The sequence below is a fragment of the Rasamsonia emersonii genome (assembly GCF_000968595.1).
Source record: "Rasamsonia emersonii CBS 393.64 chromosome Unknown ctg1118621759993, whole genome shotgun sequence".
In the NCBI taxonomy this organism is placed as follows: Eukaryota; Fungi; Ascomycota; class Eurotiomycetes; order Eurotiales; family Trichocomaceae; genus Rasamsonia; species Rasamsonia emersonii.
In genome coordinates this window covers 87,485-106,145 of record NW_013563294.1, presented here as the reverse complement: position 1 = coordinate 106,145, position 18,661 = coordinate 87,485, and the positions used below count along the sequence as shown (strand labels likewise).

The 18,661-nt window shown below is 48.5% G+C and overlaps 5 protein-coding genes across 5 annotated transcripts; 1 reads left to right on the top strand and 4 right to left on the bottom strand.

Annotated features, from left to right (window-relative positions):
- Positions 1-1,547: 1,547 nt before the first annotated feature.
- Positions 1,548-3,304, bottom strand: T310_1589 (O-methyltransferase; the record flags this gene model as incomplete). Its single annotated transcript, XM_013475562.1, has 6 exons — positions 1,548-1,684; positions 1,815-2,114; positions 2,183-2,637; positions 2,693-2,816; positions 2,872-2,998; positions 3,059-3,304. 6 exons carry the CDS (start codon positions 3,302-3,304, stop codon positions 1,548-1,550), a joined length of 1,389 nt encoding a protein of 462 aa, XP_013331016.1.
- Positions 3,305-5,199: 1,895 nt separating this feature from the next.
- Positions 5,200-6,655, top strand: T310_1588 (uncharacterized protein; the record flags this gene model as incomplete). The annotated part of the gene is made up of 6 exons (XM_013475561.1): positions 5,200-5,373; positions 5,456-5,828; positions 5,889-6,006; positions 6,074-6,141; positions 6,192-6,222; positions 6,295-6,655. 6 exons carry the CDS (start codon positions 5,200-5,202, stop codon positions 6,653-6,655), a joined length of 1,125 nt encoding a protein of 374 aa, XP_013331015.1.
- Positions 6,656-12,455: 5,800 nt separating this feature from the next.
- T310_1587 (Alpha-1,6 mannosyltransferase subunit (Mnn9)) lies at positions 12,456-13,660 on the bottom strand (the record flags this gene model as incomplete). Its single annotated transcript, XM_013475560.1, has 2 exons — positions 12,456-12,555; positions 12,591-13,660. The coding sequence occupies 2 exons, from the start codon at positions 13,658-13,660 to the stop codon at positions 12,456-12,458; spliced, it is 1,170 nt and encodes a 389-aa protein (XP_013331014.1).
- A 752-nt stretch (positions 13,661-14,412) lies between these two features.
- Positions 14,413-15,804, bottom strand: T310_1586 (Mitochondrial carrier protein; the record flags this gene model as incomplete). The annotated part of the gene is made up of 5 exons (XM_013475559.1): positions 14,413-14,832; positions 14,902-15,175; positions 15,245-15,400; positions 15,545-15,554; positions 15,657-15,804. 5 exons carry the CDS (start codon positions 15,802-15,804, stop codon positions 14,413-14,415), a joined length of 1,008 nt encoding a protein of 335 aa, XP_013331013.1.
- A 997-nt stretch (positions 15,805-16,801) lies between these two features.
- On the bottom strand, positions 16,802-18,561 carry T310_1585 (uncharacterized protein; the record flags this gene model as incomplete). Its single annotated transcript, XM_013475558.1, has 3 exons — positions 16,802-17,880; positions 18,254-18,407; positions 18,490-18,561. The coding sequence occupies 3 exons, from the start codon at positions 18,559-18,561 to the stop codon at positions 16,802-16,804; spliced, it is 1,305 nt and encodes a 434-aa protein (XP_013331012.1).
- Positions 18,562-18,661: the final 100 nt, after the last annotated feature.

Genomic DNA, 18,661 nt, shown 5'->3' with positions numbered 1-18,661 from the left:
CTGTGCAGACTCTGCAGAGTACGGAGTTTTTCTGCTTGGTGCCGTAACGCTTGGTTCCCTCGGTATTGGTGTAGCTACCTAGCTAGATTAGTGTGTACGCCAGCTGAGTCTACGGAGTATGATAATAGCTTACGCTATACCTAATCTTATAACGTATTTCCCGGCTGTTTCGATCACCCGGTTGCTCCGATCACTAGAATACCCATACAAAATGCGTTTTTTTGTACGCTCATATCTCAACAAGCTTTAAAGATATTAAAGAGATAATTTATATACTATACTTATAAAGTATTTACAGCATACAGCATTAATCAGAAGTAGTCTACTCTATTATTTACTGGAATAACATAAAATACAGTGTAATTTTTATGTAAAATTAAAAAAATAAGGTATCTAAAAAGCAATATATATAATATTAACCTTATATTTCTCTTACAAGTAGTTATACCTATATATAATCTGATTTTAAAATTAAAGGCCAGGATATAATATAGACATTGTGGTATGAGCGTACAAAAGAACGCATTTTGTATGGGTATTCTAGTGATCGGAGCAACCGGGTGATCGAAACAGCCGGGAAATACGTTAATGACTACAGTGCTTGACAGGGTACCAGACGAAGATGCTGTTTGGTGCTCACCGCCAGGTAGGTACTGTATTGACGTTGATACATTCATACCTACATGGGAATACTAAATAAAACAACAACAAGAAGAAGATATCAAATTCCAAGCTTGAACTGCCAAAAAAAAAGACTTTGTGTCAGTTTTCAACTTAGGTAGCAGATCCATACTCGGTACACGCAGTATTAACATTAATATGAACCAAGTTAATAATAATGACCCCTGTCAATTAATTTACTTTTTTTTTCCCTTGCCAATTAAATCCGGCAGTTATCCAGACGTCATACTCAGTAATGTCATTAATTACGATATTAATTACCATAATAATATTAGAGGAGCGAGAATCCTTTTAAACTAGCTAAGTACGGACAATCCTTGTTGTAATAAAAGGACAGTCTAATTACATGCTTCAATGATTGACTTTCCATACGTGATGGGTGGAGGATTGGCCACGTATGTCGTACATGTATGTACTGTGCAGTATATAAATTATGACCATTGATGTCGTGTGCAGCGACATCATGTCATGCATGAGCTCGACCTGAAAGTCATTAATATATTATATTATACCTATTATGGATTTACATATAGGCTTGACGAATCAGATAGCACCTAGCTTAAGTGTATACTGCACCCTGTATAATAATCCAGTTAAGCTAGATATATATATTTCCACTCAAACAGAGATATGAAGTGCCATGACAACCACTTTCAACCAGCTAATATTGCGTCTTTTCTGATTGAATATCCATTTATGGAGTATAGACAGTATAATTTCTGATCATAGACCATGCGTCACATGTAGACACGAGGGTAGAAGTTTAAGGATGATGTATCACATGCAAGGTTTCTTTTTTCTTTTTCTTTTTTTTTCTTGCTGGCATGCTTGTGACAACGCCGGCATTATGCATATTCTCCGGTAGGTTACTTCGGAGTATTTCTAGGCGAATCTCCCAACGGTCGTACGGACTGGTTCTCTGCTTCTCTTTGAATGGATCTAGTAAAATATGCTTTTATTCTCATTACTATGTACTCGTATTTGTGCATCGGATCATGTCTATCTGCCTGCAGGTTTTAGCTTTACATACATACTCCACGCCCTCTGTTCTCTGCAAGAAAGTTGAGTTCTTGCTGGTGGCGCGAATCATACAATAACCCTCCGCACACAAGCTGCTGCTCAGGCCAACTCACACTCAATCAAACTCTCAACGCCCTTCCCGGCCGTGTAGATGTTGACCACCTTCAGCCCAGCAGACTCAACCAGCTTGCGCCACTGCCGCTCCGTGCGCTCCTGCGACGCGAAGATGCTCATCATGATGATGTCTAGCGATGTCGTCTGCCAGTCGGCGTCCGTGTCTGGGATCACGTTCTCGAAGATCAGGATCTTGCTGTAGCCGGGCGTCATGGCCTTGGCTAAGTTGGTGAGGATCACCTGGCATGTCTCGTCGGGCCAGTCGTGGAGGACTGAGTGCATGTAGTATGCGCGGGCTCCTGTAGCAAAGGTTAGTCTCTAGTCTAGTCTAGTCTAGTCTAGTCACGAGGGAAAAGTGTTTGCTCACCCTTGACAGGCTGCTCCGTGAAAAAGTTGTGCACCATCGGATTGATGGACGGGTGGAGGTTCTTCTTCGCGTTCTCAATCACCTCCGGCAGGTCCTGCAGCACCAGCTGGCCCTTCGCCTCGGGATGCTTACGGCGGAACTCCTCCAGGTCGTGTCCTGTGCTGCCGCCGACATCGACCAGCAGAGCCGTGCCCTCCTCGTGCCCGTTCACGAGCCGCTCCTCAACCGGATAGAAGCCCTTGTCCGTCCAGCTGGGCCGGCCCTGGCGGTAGGCAGACATGTGGTTCATGAACCGCATCGGGTAGATCGGGTTCGTCTTCAGGTAGTCGAAGAAGGGGAGGTCGGTGTTGAAACCCAGCTGCAGGGCTGTGTTGGTGTTTTCAGTCGGTGCGTGGTACCCATTCTTCCGCAACCATTCGGGGAAGAGGGTGATGGCGTTCGTGATACAGTCGGTCCTGGGTCGTGTCAGAAACAATCACCTGCATCTACCCAAAGACAGTGACACTTTACATGCAAGGGAACCCGTCCCCGTATTTCTGGATCGTCAACGTCTTTGCAAAGTTGGTGGCGGCGTAGACGTCTGGTCCTCTTTCGTAGATGACGCCCATGGCTGCCAGATGCTTCAGGATCCGGCCTGGTATGGCATCAGCACTGTCTCTCAAATCAACAGCATATCGTTGGAAACTCACTCAGGAAGACTGGCTCCGCGCCAGTCGCCTCAGCCAGCTCAGCCGCCGACTTGGGCTTCTCATCTTTGGCCAACACCTTGAAGACACCCAGATCGATGGCGATCTCAATTGCAGCAGTGATGGTGCTCTGAAAGAAAGAACTGAGCAACAACACTCAGTCATCATCAACTGATCGATGCAGACTCACCTGAGACCAGCAGTACCGAATCATCGCTTCACGGGGGGTCTCGAGGGCATAGACCAAGTTACGAGCCGACTCCAGCAGCTTCAACCGCGCCTGCGGGTCGTTCTGGGCAAAAGCCTTGCCATGCTGGGCAACCTCCTCGAGCAGACGAGGCACCTCGTGCGCCGCGTTCGCCGTCACCGCAATGCTTTCGTCCAGGACGGGAGCAGCGGGCGTCCCGTTTGTCGCCGCTCCGTTAGTCTGGGCCATGGTCTAGCTTAGCTGTCTAAGGGAATATGAGATGCAGAAGGATTAAATTAGGTGGTGGTAGTTGGTCAGGGAGGCCGGGGGGGTGGTGGCCAGGAACAGTTCTGAAGAGAAGTGGATTTTGAGAGAGAAGGAAGGATTCCTGCTGCATAAATAAATTATTTCCTCTTCGGACGACAGAACCGCCCTCAGGGGGACTTGATAACCAGATTCAGGGGGCGGCGGTGTGGAACTCTCGTTGGAACGAGAGCTGATGTGCGTTTAGAGGGTTTTCTTTTTTCCATTACTAGGGATGTCCATGGACAGTTCAACAGATGTTATGCAGATATGGTCTGATAGGACCCATCTGCAGACCCCGACTCGGTTCGTATTTTTGGGTCCTCTTAGCACGAGTCAGGCTTCAAACACTGCTACTCCGTACGGGGTCAGATTATCTGTTCGACAAGGACCACGGTTCTCTTCGTCCTTTAAGTACTCCGTACACACTCTCTTCTCGTCCATCATCCTTGTCCTATATTAGTGAGTCAGACCTCGGCTCTCAAACCTCCCACCGAGTCTATTCCGTGCTATGAGACAGCGGTCTACGTTAGATGAATCCCTGATGGAGCAAGACGAACGACGGCGGATGTTGATTTGGGGAATCCCTGCAGTGACGAGCGAACGGTTGGCGCCATGAACTCTTGTCTGTCGATCGAATGGTCGGCCGGGGTGGCATAGCTGCGTTGGAGATGCATGAAGAATAATAGTGGACGCGTATTACTGAAGAGTAATGTGTTTCACACAGACTTCCACCGAGTGGGGACATTGAGGTAGTTCAGACAAGGCGATTGGCGCACTGTCCTGTCACTGCCTGGACTTTATCTGCCGGATGCCCAAACCAGCATCGACAAGAACTTTAATCCCATCAAGGATATTAGCTTGCAGGTGGCTCCGCTAGGATGCATAGTGGGTGACTGGCTTGTTAGCCCGTCGGGCACAGAAATGTGCAGACTGCATTGCACAGAGTACTGTGTACAGAGCTCCAACGGTGCTATTCAAGTCAGCTTCTGGGCCTTTAATCGTCGTTCACCGTGTACGGCGTACTGTGCCTCGTGCGCAAGGCCTACTGAAGCGACTTCCTCCGAACCGACGGCGAGGCAGTAATACCGTATAGGCCGTCTTGGCCCCTGTATAGGCTCAATCACTCCAGGCACTCCGTAATCATGTCAGAGCGTTGGTGCTGGAGCATACGGCCGAATCGAGACAAGAGCGGGCGAAGCTTATATCTTGACAGCGGAAGCCCGCGCGGCCCCCACTGCGGGCTGCCAATCTGCGGTTCCGATTGGCCGAAGAATTCGGCAGCGGAGACGGCGTTCCTTGGCGTCGGGCCTGGCGGAGCTTGTTGTATAACGGCCTCCATCGAGACGCTGATAGTCTTCTCCGTACCAGCTGCAGAGTGCTCCGTATTCCGCAGCCCTGAAGAAATGCTAGTGAATATGCCTCAGCGGGTGGTAACCCCTGGTCGACCTGGCAGTTCGTCGTTTCTGATGTCTGCCCTGGTAGGGCCCGATTGGCACAACGGGCCTGTCAGCCGTTAATCTTCGCCCGTTCGCGCTGCTACCAAGGCGTCGGGGCGCAACGATGGCCCTGGTTTGAGAACAGCCCGCTGGAGCGCAGCCCTGTCCGTGTCAATCATGCTTGACAGCTCGCTTAACTAGATAGATGTAGATGGTCGGATGGTTTACTCCGTACGCAGTATATGGCATCCAGTATAATGTTGGACGTACAAGTGCATACGTCCCATGGTCATCGACAGACGAGAACGTCCTCTTAAGCTATATTTCTCATCCAAGTGCTGAGCACGCTGTCCTTCATCTTTTTCCCTCTCTTTCAACCATCACCGTCAAAGGTTCAACACCATGGCGGACGCAGCTGCTGGCAAAAACCCACATGACAACCAGGGGCCAACCATCCTGGCGACCATGTGGACGTTGACTATGATCACGACCCTCATAGTCATCGCCAGAATCTTCATTCGAACCTATATAGTGAAGGCCCTAGGTCCAGATGACTGGCTGATTATGGTGGCGATGGTGAGATCGAATGAATCTTCTCTCTGAAACAGACGCTTCAATGTTGTTCAACTCAGCTGATGCGAGATCGTGATGGATTCAGGTTCTGGGTTTGATCTATCTCGGCATTACCACAGCCAACGTGATTGTGGGCTATGGCAGGCACGCGTTCACCCTGAGTCTCCATAACCTGGAGACGGCTATCCTGCTCAACACCGTGGGATTTCTTTTTGGCATTCTCTCCTTCTCGATTCCCAAGATCGCCGTAGCCTGCCTGTTGGTCCGGATCCTGAATCCCAGCCGCCTGCACAAGATCTTCGTGTTTTTCCTCGTCGGCTTCGTCACCCTGGTTGCCGTCATCTGTATCATCATTCTCTTCACCATGTGTGACCCTCCCGAGTCGATGTGGTACGTGACAATTCCCGGCAAGTGCAAGGACGTGAAGATTCTCATCGACTATGCCATCTTCACGGGAGGTGAGTGTCGAGTCATCCTGGAAATCGCGTGTCTAATATTAACCAACGAGCATCATGCAGCTCTGTCTGCCTTTGTCGATCTCTACCTGGCCATCTACCCGGTGACTGTGTTGTGGAAGCTTAACATGTCGACGAGGAAGAAGCTTGCCTTGAGCGCTGCTCTGGGTCTTGGTGCATGGTAAGTCCGTCCGCCTGAGTTGGTTGGGAGATGGGGAGATACTGACAATGGCATGATTCTCTCACAGTGCCACTGCCATGGCCATCATCAAGTGCACCCAGCTGCCGGGTCTTGCCGACAAGGATGATTATACCTGTCAGTATCTTCCGATTCACCAGATCGGTCAGAAGCTAACTGCGTCTTAGATGGGACTTGGGCGTTGGTCATTTGGACGAAGTAAGCATCCCTCTTCGTTTTGTGATTGCTCACATCATGGCTGTGTCACTCACTGACTGTGTCATCCTGCAGTATCGAAGCAGACGTCGTCGTCATCGCCTCGTGCATTCCCACCCTGCAGCCGCTGCTCGAGTTCCTGCTGGGAAAGAGGAAGATCGGGTCGAGCGCCAACAGCCGCTACTTCAACCGCCTCGACAAGGGCAGCCAGCCGATGGGCTCGCACTCGATCGAGATGCGCAGCAAGAAGTCCAGCGCCAACAAGCACAACAGCGTGTCCATCACCAACGTCGAGAGCGAGGAGAGCATCCTGCCGGGGGACGAGCATGCGCAGGTGCACAACAATCTGGGCGAGATCCGCCGGACGGACGAGATGCATGTCCAGTACGAGTCGCGCGACGAGGTTTCTGCCAATGGCGCGGCGGGTGGTTGGTGAGCGAGCAGCAGGTAGATCGTCAGCAGGCCGATTACCATCGAAATATCTTGTATTTGTCGTTCCTTCACTTGTGATAAAGCAAATACGCAGCTTCAGAAGGCTGCAATCGTGGTTTTTCTTCTGTTTAAGACTTGTGGATATTACTGGATCCACTGAAATCTTTTTTGTATAATTACTTCGCGATATAGAGAATTATATGACTTCTCATTCTTTAGCACTCTATTGTTGGATCAATCCATTGCCAGAGCGAGCCCTTGCTCTAACACATAGATCGTGATTATGCATACCGTATCACAATTCAAATGCTGATATAGCCTCGCTCAATGACCCGTTATAATTGTTTATCAACCCTTGATAATTCCAAGGACAGCCAACTCCTTTGAACGCCGCCACGTCTGGTGCTGCACGAGTAGCAGGGCAGAAGCAGCAGAAGTGTCCACATTAGCTACTCCCTCATATTTGTATTCTCTGAACGTCTGGATGTTATCTCCGATGATTCCATTGGTACCGCGGTTGGCGTAGCATACGGTCAGGAGCCGCTGATTGTGGCGATGAGGGACAAGGGGCAGCATTCGGGGTCGCGATAAGCAGTTCCGGCTCATGATGGAGATAATTTCGAGATTGTCGTGGATGGCTATCGCTAGCGTCGAATATTGCGATGCAGGCGACCTTGACAGCCACAATGTTAGCAGTGTTGTTTATTTGCTTCAAGTATTGAGAGAAATTGTGTTATATAAACGTACTCCAGTTGCAAAAACCGTAGCAAAGCCCCTCTTAACGCGTTCAGAACGCAGTCAGGCCCAGGACGAGCTCAACGAACTTGGCAATGGCCGAATGATATACGCTGCTCCCATCCTCAGTGCGCTGCCTCATAGCGACAGATCTCGCTTTTCAGACACGTTGGCTATCGTCTGAGCGCGACTGATGAGGCTGGTCAAGTTCCATAACTCGGTAGAAGAGCAGCCCGGTAGGCACCAGACGGGACTTCCGCCATTGTTGCAGGCAAACTGGACTAGGAGAGAGGGTCCATGCCGAGTTCGATTCTCCAAGCTGGTCACGAGAAGCAGAATGAGCAGATGAGCGCTGCGAGGAAGATTGGCAGAGGGCAACACTGCTGGAACGGCCAGCGACAGCCATTCCCAAAGAGGCAGGACGAAATGGCAGGTGGAATGGCAGTTCCGCAACGCTGCTCAACCAGGAATACAGAGTCTTTATTATAAGCTTGCTGGTGAGCATGGATCGAAGTGTAGTTATTCATCCTAGAAAAGGTCTGTCATGATGATAAAATAGGATTTTATCCACCTAATATATTCATCTCATACAGCCATCGGGTCATACAAACCGACGTACTTTTTTCTGACAAAGCGTAAGAAAGCGGACATTCAAGGCAGTGCTGGAGAGATCGTTCCAGCAATTTTGACAGTGTCATTGAAGAAATACCCAGGTCTACACTGAGGCAGGACACTACAGCGTTCTCAACCTATTCTACCCCGAGAACTGCCTAAATAGCAGATCATGATACAACGCGTCATGTCCTTTCAGGGCCGTATATGACAACGGGATCAAAATCAATTTCTTGTCAAATTCGGAGCTGTTTCCTACAATATAAATGCGCAATATGCAATCCACAGGTACAGTGCAATATGATGTTAGAACTTTGTGGTCGTGTCTGTACCTTTTCATAAAAAGAGGCAAACCATTGCTTCTTGTCCATGATGCGCAGACCACATTGAGGCTAAACTTTCATTTTCAGAAATTACCTTTGTGGAGAGGAGGACTGACCAGATATAAAACAAGCGATTAGTTTAAGAGAAGGCATTGATATCTTCTTAATCTAGATGCTTTATTATCAATTGGAGCAATTCATTGGGTGAGTCAGGCAGCAGCAATATTAGAATGGCAGCAGACAGAAATGGGCACTAGAGTAACAAAGTACACTAGTAGTAGTTGATCGATGAGGCTGAAATGAGTTGGTTAGGGCGAATAATGTAATTCAATTCCAATTCCAAGGCCTTTGTAGAAAATTTCTTCATTTATTCATCATTACTTCAGATTGCCAGGTCAGGCGAAGATAACCCTGGCTATTTTTGTGTTCAGGACAGTATCTCCCAAGAAAAGGTATTGAGAAAATATTCCTGAGTTTTAAGTCTAGATATCTGTTGCTCTCTATCTTTATTCTTCTTGACTTCTTCATCCTCCTTGGTCCTATTAATCCTGCAAGCATTGTATTCCCCTGATAGATATTGGGAAATGCTTTACTAGGTTACTCTTCAATCGACTCAGCCGCTTTTCATGGTCTCTGGATATCATTGTCCCACCTGTCTCTATTGCTTGATAACCCAGAGAGTTTATGGTTAAAATGTAACTATTCAATTTCGTTAACTTGACAGGTAAAAGAGAAAGAAATGTGAGAAACTCCACAGTTGTAGAAATGAGGGGCTTTGGATCCCAGATCAGATTGTGACAGTCTGGCTCATCGTTTACCACACCCCACCTGAGGCAGTGCCTGGAGAGTTTTTCCAGAACTCCATTAAAACCAGTGACCTTTGATATATTCATCAAGCGGAAAAGAAAATACATCCTCGTAAGCAACCGTGAAACTTCTCCAGATTTCATCGCGATCTGTTGCATTCCTCTCCAGAAGCCACCAAGGGAAACATTGATTCATGGGAACTTACACAATGCATCCCCCAGCGGTCTACATGCTCTCATAAAGTCGGAGCTAATGCAAAGTTTCCCAGCTGACTTCACCTGCTGGTAGGTGCAACCGTCATCCGACTGCTATGTCATGTTTGAGGACCATATAGTATGGCAGATATGGGATATTTATCACAAAAAGTTACTTCACAGTTGGAACCTATAAAACTTTAGTTTTGAAAAGAGAAAGTCTTTATAATATTTTTTTTCAAACTAAAGCCTGTACATGCTGGCAAAGCGCATGCCTGTCTTGCAGATTGGGGTTAGCCCAGATGATGCTTTTATCAAACTGCACGCTTCCTACCTAGGTAGACTAGACAACTTCTCAAAAGCTTAACATTATTATCATCATCAAATTTCTACTTTACTGACCGTTTCTAGAGAAATGACCTTTAAATGGGAAAAAAATATATATCGACTTAAGTTGTTCTTCCCAACGTTTTTTTTGTTTCCTCGACAAATGCCAAATTCATTGCACTGTACAACCATGATCTACCTATCTATATTGTCCACGATAAAAATCATTAGATTGACATTTCTGGAAATATAAGACTTTTTTTTATCTCTATCTAATTACTAAACGCTAAGCCTCAAGGAACTGACAAAAGGAACTGTCAATTGACAAAGTTGATGTATAGCGACTAAAAGGAGATACCATTGACTATCGAGGCAGCTTGATGGAGGATCCACGACGGATGCTCCAAATATGTACTGTATAGTACATGATATGGATGATCCTTACACGTGATGACCATGGATCAACCATGCGATCCGAGGATGGACAATCCATACTCCCCATCTGTCAAGGTACAACCTTTTACCGCGACAGTTGACAAAGGGGAAAAAAAAACTGCCATGGCGGCGACGCAGTGGTACTGTATATTCTCTATATCCCCTCTAGAAGTTTATATTTCTCTCTCTCTGAGCAAAAAAAAAAGTATTTCATAACCTCAACTACATATCACAACCAACAACGATACATTCTGAAGGGAAAAAAAAAGTAAAGATAGATAATGACGACGATCTAAATTAAAATTTCGAATTTATCATTTTTTTCCCCGGGTATATACTGTACTGTACCTACATACATACGTACGTAGAAACAACACAACTCGATCTAGTCAAATTCCACCTGTACTAGTACTATACTACATAAATATATATCTCTAGTCTTTAGTAGTCCATCAATGTAAACAAATCCATAATATAATATAATTGAGGTTATCCCAGGTTGTGCGCACCAAATGCTGGCTTTTTTTTTTGTTATTTCTTCTCGATAGAGTCAGAATTAATGTTTCTACATATTTCCAATAATCAGAGAATAACGCTTCTTAGAATGGAAAGAAGGAAAAAAAATAAAAAGGGTATTTATTACTGACTGGCTGTTAGATAAATAACCATCATATCTCTACCATTTCTTTTTGTCGTATTTCTATTGTATTCCTATATAAATACTATATACTATTACTATACATTAAGTATTCATCATGGTAAAAAAAATACTCAATTAACTAACCATTTCCAATCAATCAATCCCCCTCCACTCTCACTGTCCAGGCCGGCTGAGTGCTCATACTACCTACCTTGTCGTGGTACTGACGCTGTATCTCTGGGCTCTGGGTAGATGAACAATCCCTTTCGCAGGTCCCATGGGGAAGTCCATGGTTTATCACGTGTACGGATTGTCCATCATGTATGTACATAGATAGAGGATCCTTTTTCCCTTCGATCCTCGTCGTCAAGCATTTCTCATAGTGAATGAATGGATCTGCTGTTAGGCTCCAAAATACCTTGTATGTACTGTACAGTACATATCTACCTAAAGTAATGCATATACCAATGCTAATGCTAATCATATAGCTGAGCTCTTAGCCCTCAGGTCTGAGTAAAAGAAACAGGTCTTCAATATCAACTGACCCCAACTGACCCAACAAGCGAGATATATATACTCAATCTATTAATATATAACATTACCATTAACATTAACATAATTAATGCTCGCTTGTACAGTATAGTATGGTATACATGTACTGTGCTGTAATGTACATACATACCTAAGTGAGCAATGCAGTAATTAGTATGGGTGTAGAATCAATTCGACCTAACCTCCTTTCTTTCCTCCTTAGTGAGTGTCAGCTCAGCTCAGCTCATGCCCATTCCATGCCCATACTGAGAGTAAAGTCCCATCCAGTCCAGTCCAGTCCAGTCGGTATCAATATCAATATCGATATAAAATACACAACAAGTCCATGTGGAGGTATTTTCATAACTTGCTTTACCTACCTACTTACATACCTTAGCTACCTACCTAGGTTAGGTAGTCAAGGTTTACGAACTCGTATCTATGTACCTAAGGTATATACCCTATCAACCGGTTGATCGATAAACCGCGAACTCGATAAATTGATAAATTGCTGAAATTCATGAAATCGATCCGAACGAACGAACGAACATATCAATCAATCAATCAATTTATTTCTCGAGAAGGTCAATCCCATTCAATTCCCTATCTATCTAGTCTAGTCTAGTCTAGTCTGGTGAATTGTCACTACCTAGGAATCGTCAGTACTGACAGATAGCTACAAATTGCAGAGTGCAAATTGCAGACTGCAGTTAGAATGAACTGTACTAAACAATCACAAGTCCGAAACAAAGCGCATACATACATAGTCTATTTAGGTGCCAATTTATATTGCAGAATTCTATACCCATGCTGTTACTGTCACTTGTTTAAAACTAATAGGAACCTCATAAATGTCTGATAAATAGATACGTAGATAGATATCTAAATAAACTGTCGATCAAGATAAATCATATGAAATAATATAGACAAAACTCTAAGAACGCGTGAACGAAACCAAAATTATAAAAAGCTAGCTGCTACTGATGATAACAGCTGACAATGTTATAAATAAGATAATATGAAAAAAAAACTGACAAGTTATGCCCTGATCTAGGTCTTAGATCATCGCGCACAGCGCACAATGCAGGAAGGTAAAAAAAAATTAAAAGAAATGAAAAGAAAAACGCCCCCAACACAAAACTCCATAAAATTCAATCAAATCGTATTCAGCGTTTGGACGGAATGGCTTTTTTGGTTGGATCACTCGTTATAATGGTACACCTGTGATAGAAATTCGACGTTAGTAGGAGGTACATCGTCTGCGGGAGATGATTTGAAATATATCGTCTGAAGAGGCGACCTACAAAATAATTCGGCAACCCCCAACATGTATACCCCAAACGCCGCGCCATCTTCGCAAAACCCTCCGTCTCAACCAGATGATAAAACGGGAAAGCCGGGAACATGGCGCCGTCCCGGTGCACCTCCGCTTTCACCATCAGAGCCGTGCCTCCCACCCCGTCCAGCTGCACCTCGCGGTGCGGATCGCCGCCCTCGACCGCCATGTACGCCATCAGCGACCGGTACGTGGCCATTTCAGCATAGCCCTCTAGCAGAATCTCGTCCGGCCCCATCTGGGATGCCATCTGCAGCGCCGTCTCGCTGTCCCGCCACGAATTGTAGTCGTACGGACGCACGTCCATCTGCTTCTTCTCCGTGTTGTAGTATCGCTGGTAGCAATTCGGCACAATCACCGCCTTGTCATGTTTGGCCAGATCCTGGATCAGCGTGCGGGGCGTCTCCACGATGTCCGCGTCCAGCCACAGCACCCACGAGGTGGCCGGCCCCAGAGTCGTGAACAGCAGACTGTTGCGCGCCCGGCTCATCGACTCGCGCCGGACCTTCTGGTTCTCCATCTTGTGCCGCTCCTTCTCGTCCTGCGACACGAGCGGCGGGTCAAAGTCCTGCCGCAGAATCGTCACGCTCGCAAACCGGTCATCGATCGGGCCCGACTGCGTCTTGGCGACAGCGGCCTGCAGCGCCGCCGTGGCGGCATTCCCTTCCTTGTTCTTGGGCAGGATGAAGCCCAGCGAGATGAGCTCATGCGGATAGTCCAGCTTGACCAGATTGTCCCAGTATTCCTGGTAGAAACGCGCCATGGGCGTCAGGATGAGCACGCGCTCGCCATTCGCGGCCGGGTTGTCCGTCGCCTTGAGCTCGTTCAGGTTGTAGTGCACGACAGGTGGTGGCGCCTGCTGCCCATTCGCCCTGGATGGCTGCTTTTTCAAGAACGGTTTCGTCGGAGGGGAGAGAGGATGGTCGGCAGCATCCTCCTGTCTTTGCTGGGCCGAGACCGACGTCGAAGCCGAGGGCGTAAGCAGGAAGAAGAGGAAGCCGAAGGCGAGGAGAGCGGCCAGGAGGAGGGTGATGGGACTGGTCCGTCGCAGGGAGCGTGCAACGGCCATCGTGGCCGAAAATCCGGAGGTGAGGGTGCACGAAGAGACAAAAAGTTCGAGGGTGGAGGATACTCGTGGTGAGCGGCGGTTCTTGGGTTAGCTGGCAACAACAGGAATTGGCCGCCGTACAATTACATAGCGGAGGGGCGATAAACAGGAATGCAGAAGACCGTCGCAAGAGAAAAGGAAAGGGAAATGGAAAAGGGAAGGGGAAGGGAAAGGGAACAAGAGGATTGAGCAGGTCGCAGCGAGGGGAACGGTCGAGATCGCAGGACAGAGTTATGAACGTGGAGGTCAAGATCTGCGTAGCCGTTCTCAGGATCGCATTCCGGCCAATCCAGATAACCGGCGGCCAGCACTGACAACACGCCCAACCTGCTGTATATCCACACAGCTCTATTTCATAGATATGCCTGAAAATAAAAGAGATATCTGATATATCTATAATCATTATTATTATTATCACGAATACCTTCGCTGGATTGCTGCTGTGGTGGACTGTTCAGGAAATGTGGCTGATCCGATTCGGTGTGGCTGAGCGTTGCCGGATGCGGATCGTCGAAAGAGGATAAATGGACGCACGCAGTAGGATAAGGATATAGAGGCAGTGAGAATGTAATTCTCTATGAGTATGGAAATATAATTCATTAATGATATAATGCAAAACACCGGAAACGGTCGTAGTTCATTTACATACATCTATAAACATGGGTATGAAGATGAAATACGTGACTGCTCTCGTGTCTTCTGTGACAGCCAATCTATGGCAACCATCGCATCACGCCCTCAAACGCAACCAGCGCCATCGCATTTGCCGGGAATGCCCTCAAGAAACAGGGCAGGAATCCTCGCCAGTACGCTCGCCACCCTCCCTCGCGTCCAACAGCAATCGCAGCATCCTTCCACCGCCGGAATCGCCTCTCGCCATCGCCCAGAGCGCCTCCCAGCGGATCGGTCATGATCCGCTGCTTGACCACGTCCGACGGGTATGAGGTCAGCCAGAAGATCTGCGCCGAGATGCCTCCGGCCCAGAAGTTGATGGCAGGAGTCGACATGTTGGTCCGCTCTCTCATCAGGCGGGACAAGATATCGTACGAGCCCCACCAGAAGAAGAAGAAGGACCGGAAGACGAGCGTGGCGCACAGTCCGTGGAAAAGCCCGGGGATGCCGTGGGTGCGCAGCTGTCGTGTCACTGGTTAGCCCGCATCTCGCGAAACTGTGGTTATCAACAGCAATCGCATCGCGCTTACAATCTTCCTCGTGCAGTCAATTGGCCCGCTGTACAGTCGTTGTTTCTTGTCCGCGGCGTACTGAATCTGTAGCCGCGCCTTGATATGCTCCACCGGAGCGGCGATGAAGCTTACGGTCGATCCGGCCATGATGCCAGCGATACCGTGTCCCAAACTCGGAAGAGTGTTGAGGTCCTTCGGCCCTCGAGAAAAGGAAATCGCATCGCGGATGCGGGGCTTCGAAAAGACATGTTCAAGGAGCAGTCGCCGATAGAGGGTGAGGGAACCCAGCATGCTGCAAAAGAAGCGGACCGGTCAGCCGACTAGACTAGACGCAATATACTTGGACAAGTGTAAATCTTACACAGAATCCATCACCATCCACCCGACCAGCGGGGGCGTAGCTCCCTTGTATAACCCCGACACACCCTCTTTGCGCACCGTCTGTAGCACGCAATCTAGCGGTCCCTTGAAGTGGGAATCCTTGGTTGTTTGGAGACGAACTTTGACCGTGTCGAACCTGCAACCCCGCTCCATACAATCAGCCATCGGTCAACGGATATCATGCCGGGTCGTCTGATCGTCCATTATAACTTCGCGATGGATGACCACGAGGCGGAAGCGACAAGAGAAGAATCCAATGGGGAGGGGACAAAAAACGTACGGATGGCCCACTATAATGATCGCACAGAAGTTAATCATCTTTCCCATCCAGTGTAGATTGAAGAAGAGAAAAAAAAACCCACCACTCAATTTCGCAATCCCCGAAAACACACCCGCCACAAACCCCTTGTAATCTCGTTTCTGTTTGGACTTTGTTGATGATGGCGTTGAATGGCTGCTGGCATCGGCACCACTGCTGCTGCTCCCTTCGCGGAGAGTGCGAGTCGTCGGAGGTTGTTCTATGCTCGTCGAGGCGGCCATTATTATTGCGAGGGAGGGAGATATTATTGCGATTTCTCCATCGATGAAATAATACAAGAGGATGGGAGAGGGAGAAAAAAAATAATCGATCTTTTTGTGACGTTTAGTATTCTGATCTGCTTTTTATGTGCTATCTCCGATATCGATCTGCTGCAATGATCTGTCAATTGACGTCGGGAAGAGAACAAAATCCCCTGAGAAAGAGAAAGAAAGAGAAGGGGAAACAGCAGATAGAATAGGTCAAAGACAACAAGAAGAATTGCACAGAGTGATAGCGAAGTGTTGCACCACCAGGTCAGATTATTGATCTCCGACTGCGGCCGCGGCGGGCCGGGGAGGGAGGGTCCAGCTCCGTGACGACGACAAATCCGATCCACCGTCTGGGCGGAGCTAAGGCCCCGACAGTCCCCCGCGCTTACTCCGTGCTGACCGGATGCCGCTTTAACTATATCATTTGTTTTCGTTTTACTGACAATTCTCAACAGGCCTACGGTAAATCCTATTTATCCTGATCAAGGCCATCTATGCCGCTCAATGATTAATTCTCGATTTCTTAACCCAGTTGTACTGTTCAGGCCAGCCTGCAGAAACACAAAGTTCCATTCTGACAATGTATGACCAGCTCCATAACCGACACGTGCAGTTCAATGCCACGTAATTTTACTCCAACAAGATTCGAAAGACAATTAACCAGATATGCTATGTCTCAATGACAATGGGGTATAAGATAAATAACATCATAGGGACCTGAAGAGAACCAACATCGGAGAAAAAGGAAATTCTGGAAAGGGAGCCGATATCACCTTTCCGATGGTAGGTGGTCAATATGCATTAATAGAATACGGACCGCTTTCGCCGACGTATGCAATTTTGTCATCGGTGTGAATCCGAAGACAAACTTGCTCGAGACAGCGAGAGCGCAATCACTTATGTTGCTTGTAACCAGACCGCAACATGGCCATCACCGGCAAGCTCCTCAGGTTTGCACAGCAAGACCTCAGAGATTTGTGGATCTCAAGTGGAAATAGATCTCCCTCCAGCCACGCAGATTATCCATGCCAGAGAGCGAAAGCAGCACCGACATCACCGGCCCTTGGATTCCATGGACTGGGACGATACCAGTTGCTCGTGATCCCGTTCCGCTGGTCTCTCGTCTTGGTGATGCTGCGAGGAATTGTCGTCTTTGTTGGCCGATCCAGCAGCCATGTAGCCCTCTGCTTCCTCGAGAGTCAACGGGGTGACGGGACCCGGACTTCTGAGCGGATCGAGTCGCGGCGCTGAAGGCTTGGAGAAGCTGGTGGGGGAGGAACTGCGCGGAGAAGTCACACTGGAGGCTATCAGCTCGCGATACTGCCGTAGTGCATCTCGCGAGGACCCGGACGACACCCGATAACCATGGGATCTCTGCGGTGAGGACGAGTTGTTGGATGAACTGTTTGGCGACTGGTAGACGGCCGGATGGAAACGGGGCAGGTTTCCCAGGTACAAAGGGCTCGGCTTGGGCGAGTGCTTTGGCGAGAGGGGACGTCCCGACTGAGAAGACATGGTCAGGGATGGTCCATGCGAGCTCTGCATTGTCTTCGTGGAGGTGGAACGGGAGGACGAAGAGGAGGAGGAGGAGGAGGAGGAGGAGGAGGAGGATTGCGCGGCCCGACTCTTTTCTTTCTCGCCGGTTTCTCGCTCCGGGACGGGGCTGCGAGGATTGCTGTTCCTGTGGAAAGAAATGACACTGATCGAAACGGCCCGTCAACGGAGTCAGAGGAAAGGCGTCGAGGCAGCGATTGGAATTGGCTCGAGGAATTGGAATGGGCTGGGTGCCCGAGGCCGACACGTAGGAGGACTCGAAGGCGGTCGGGGAAGCAGGAGGAGTATCGAGCGACGAAGGAGGCAGACGAGGCGAAGGAATAGGAGAAGTCGACGTTAATTTACGCAAGGACGAAGTGGACAGCACGGGTGTGGGGGGACCGTGTTTCCTGATCAGGCTTGCCAGATGGTCTCTGGCGCGGAGCTCGTCAGGACGGTCAGGTTGGGGTTGACGGGACCGGCGCGGAGGTGGAGACACCGAAGACACGGGATCTGCTGATCATTAATATATAATGCTGGCGCAATTTATTGAATAAATTAACAGATAAAGAGTTGAAGAAAGAGAGGGGCAAATGCAAGACAAAACTAAAAAAAAATCCCCGGTACGCCAGTCGATGAGAGGAAGCCAAAGGAGTCGGATTAGCACATGCAACGAGCCGAACAAAGGACCAACCAAGCCCGCCAAACCGCAGCTCAAAACAGCAGCCGGACGGGAAGATTAACTCTCGATGAACTGATCCATGGATGTTTGGCTCGCGAGCAACAACAGCCAATTGGGGCAGGTCCAGGCAAGGATGGAACGTGACCATCCAACCTTCGCGTTCAGAAACGGAAGGAGGGAGCGAGGAAGCGAAAGGGCACTTACAGGTGCGGGGAGCAGAGATGGAGCTGCAGGACGACGGATAGTAAGAAGAAGAGGAATGCGAGGAAGTGTAGGATGCAGGCGAGGTTGTCATCAGGGCTGCGATGATGATATTGTGCTGCTGCTCTCCGCTGCCGGTGGTAATGCGGTATGGCTGCTGTACGAAAATAACAGCGGAAACGGATCAGAACGGCAGTACAGCCAATGGGCGGGCGTGCTGCTGCAGAGTGGGCCTGTACCGCGCCGTCAGCGACCCGCAAAGCCACGCAGCCGTACGACAACCGTAACAAAACAGACCAGAACAGCGGCATGTCGTCATAGCTGGGCCCGCTGGCCGCCCGGATTGGCCAGCGCTGGTATTGTTGTGACGGCGGTACGAGTCCCGTACCGCTAGGCCTGCAGTGGACGCGA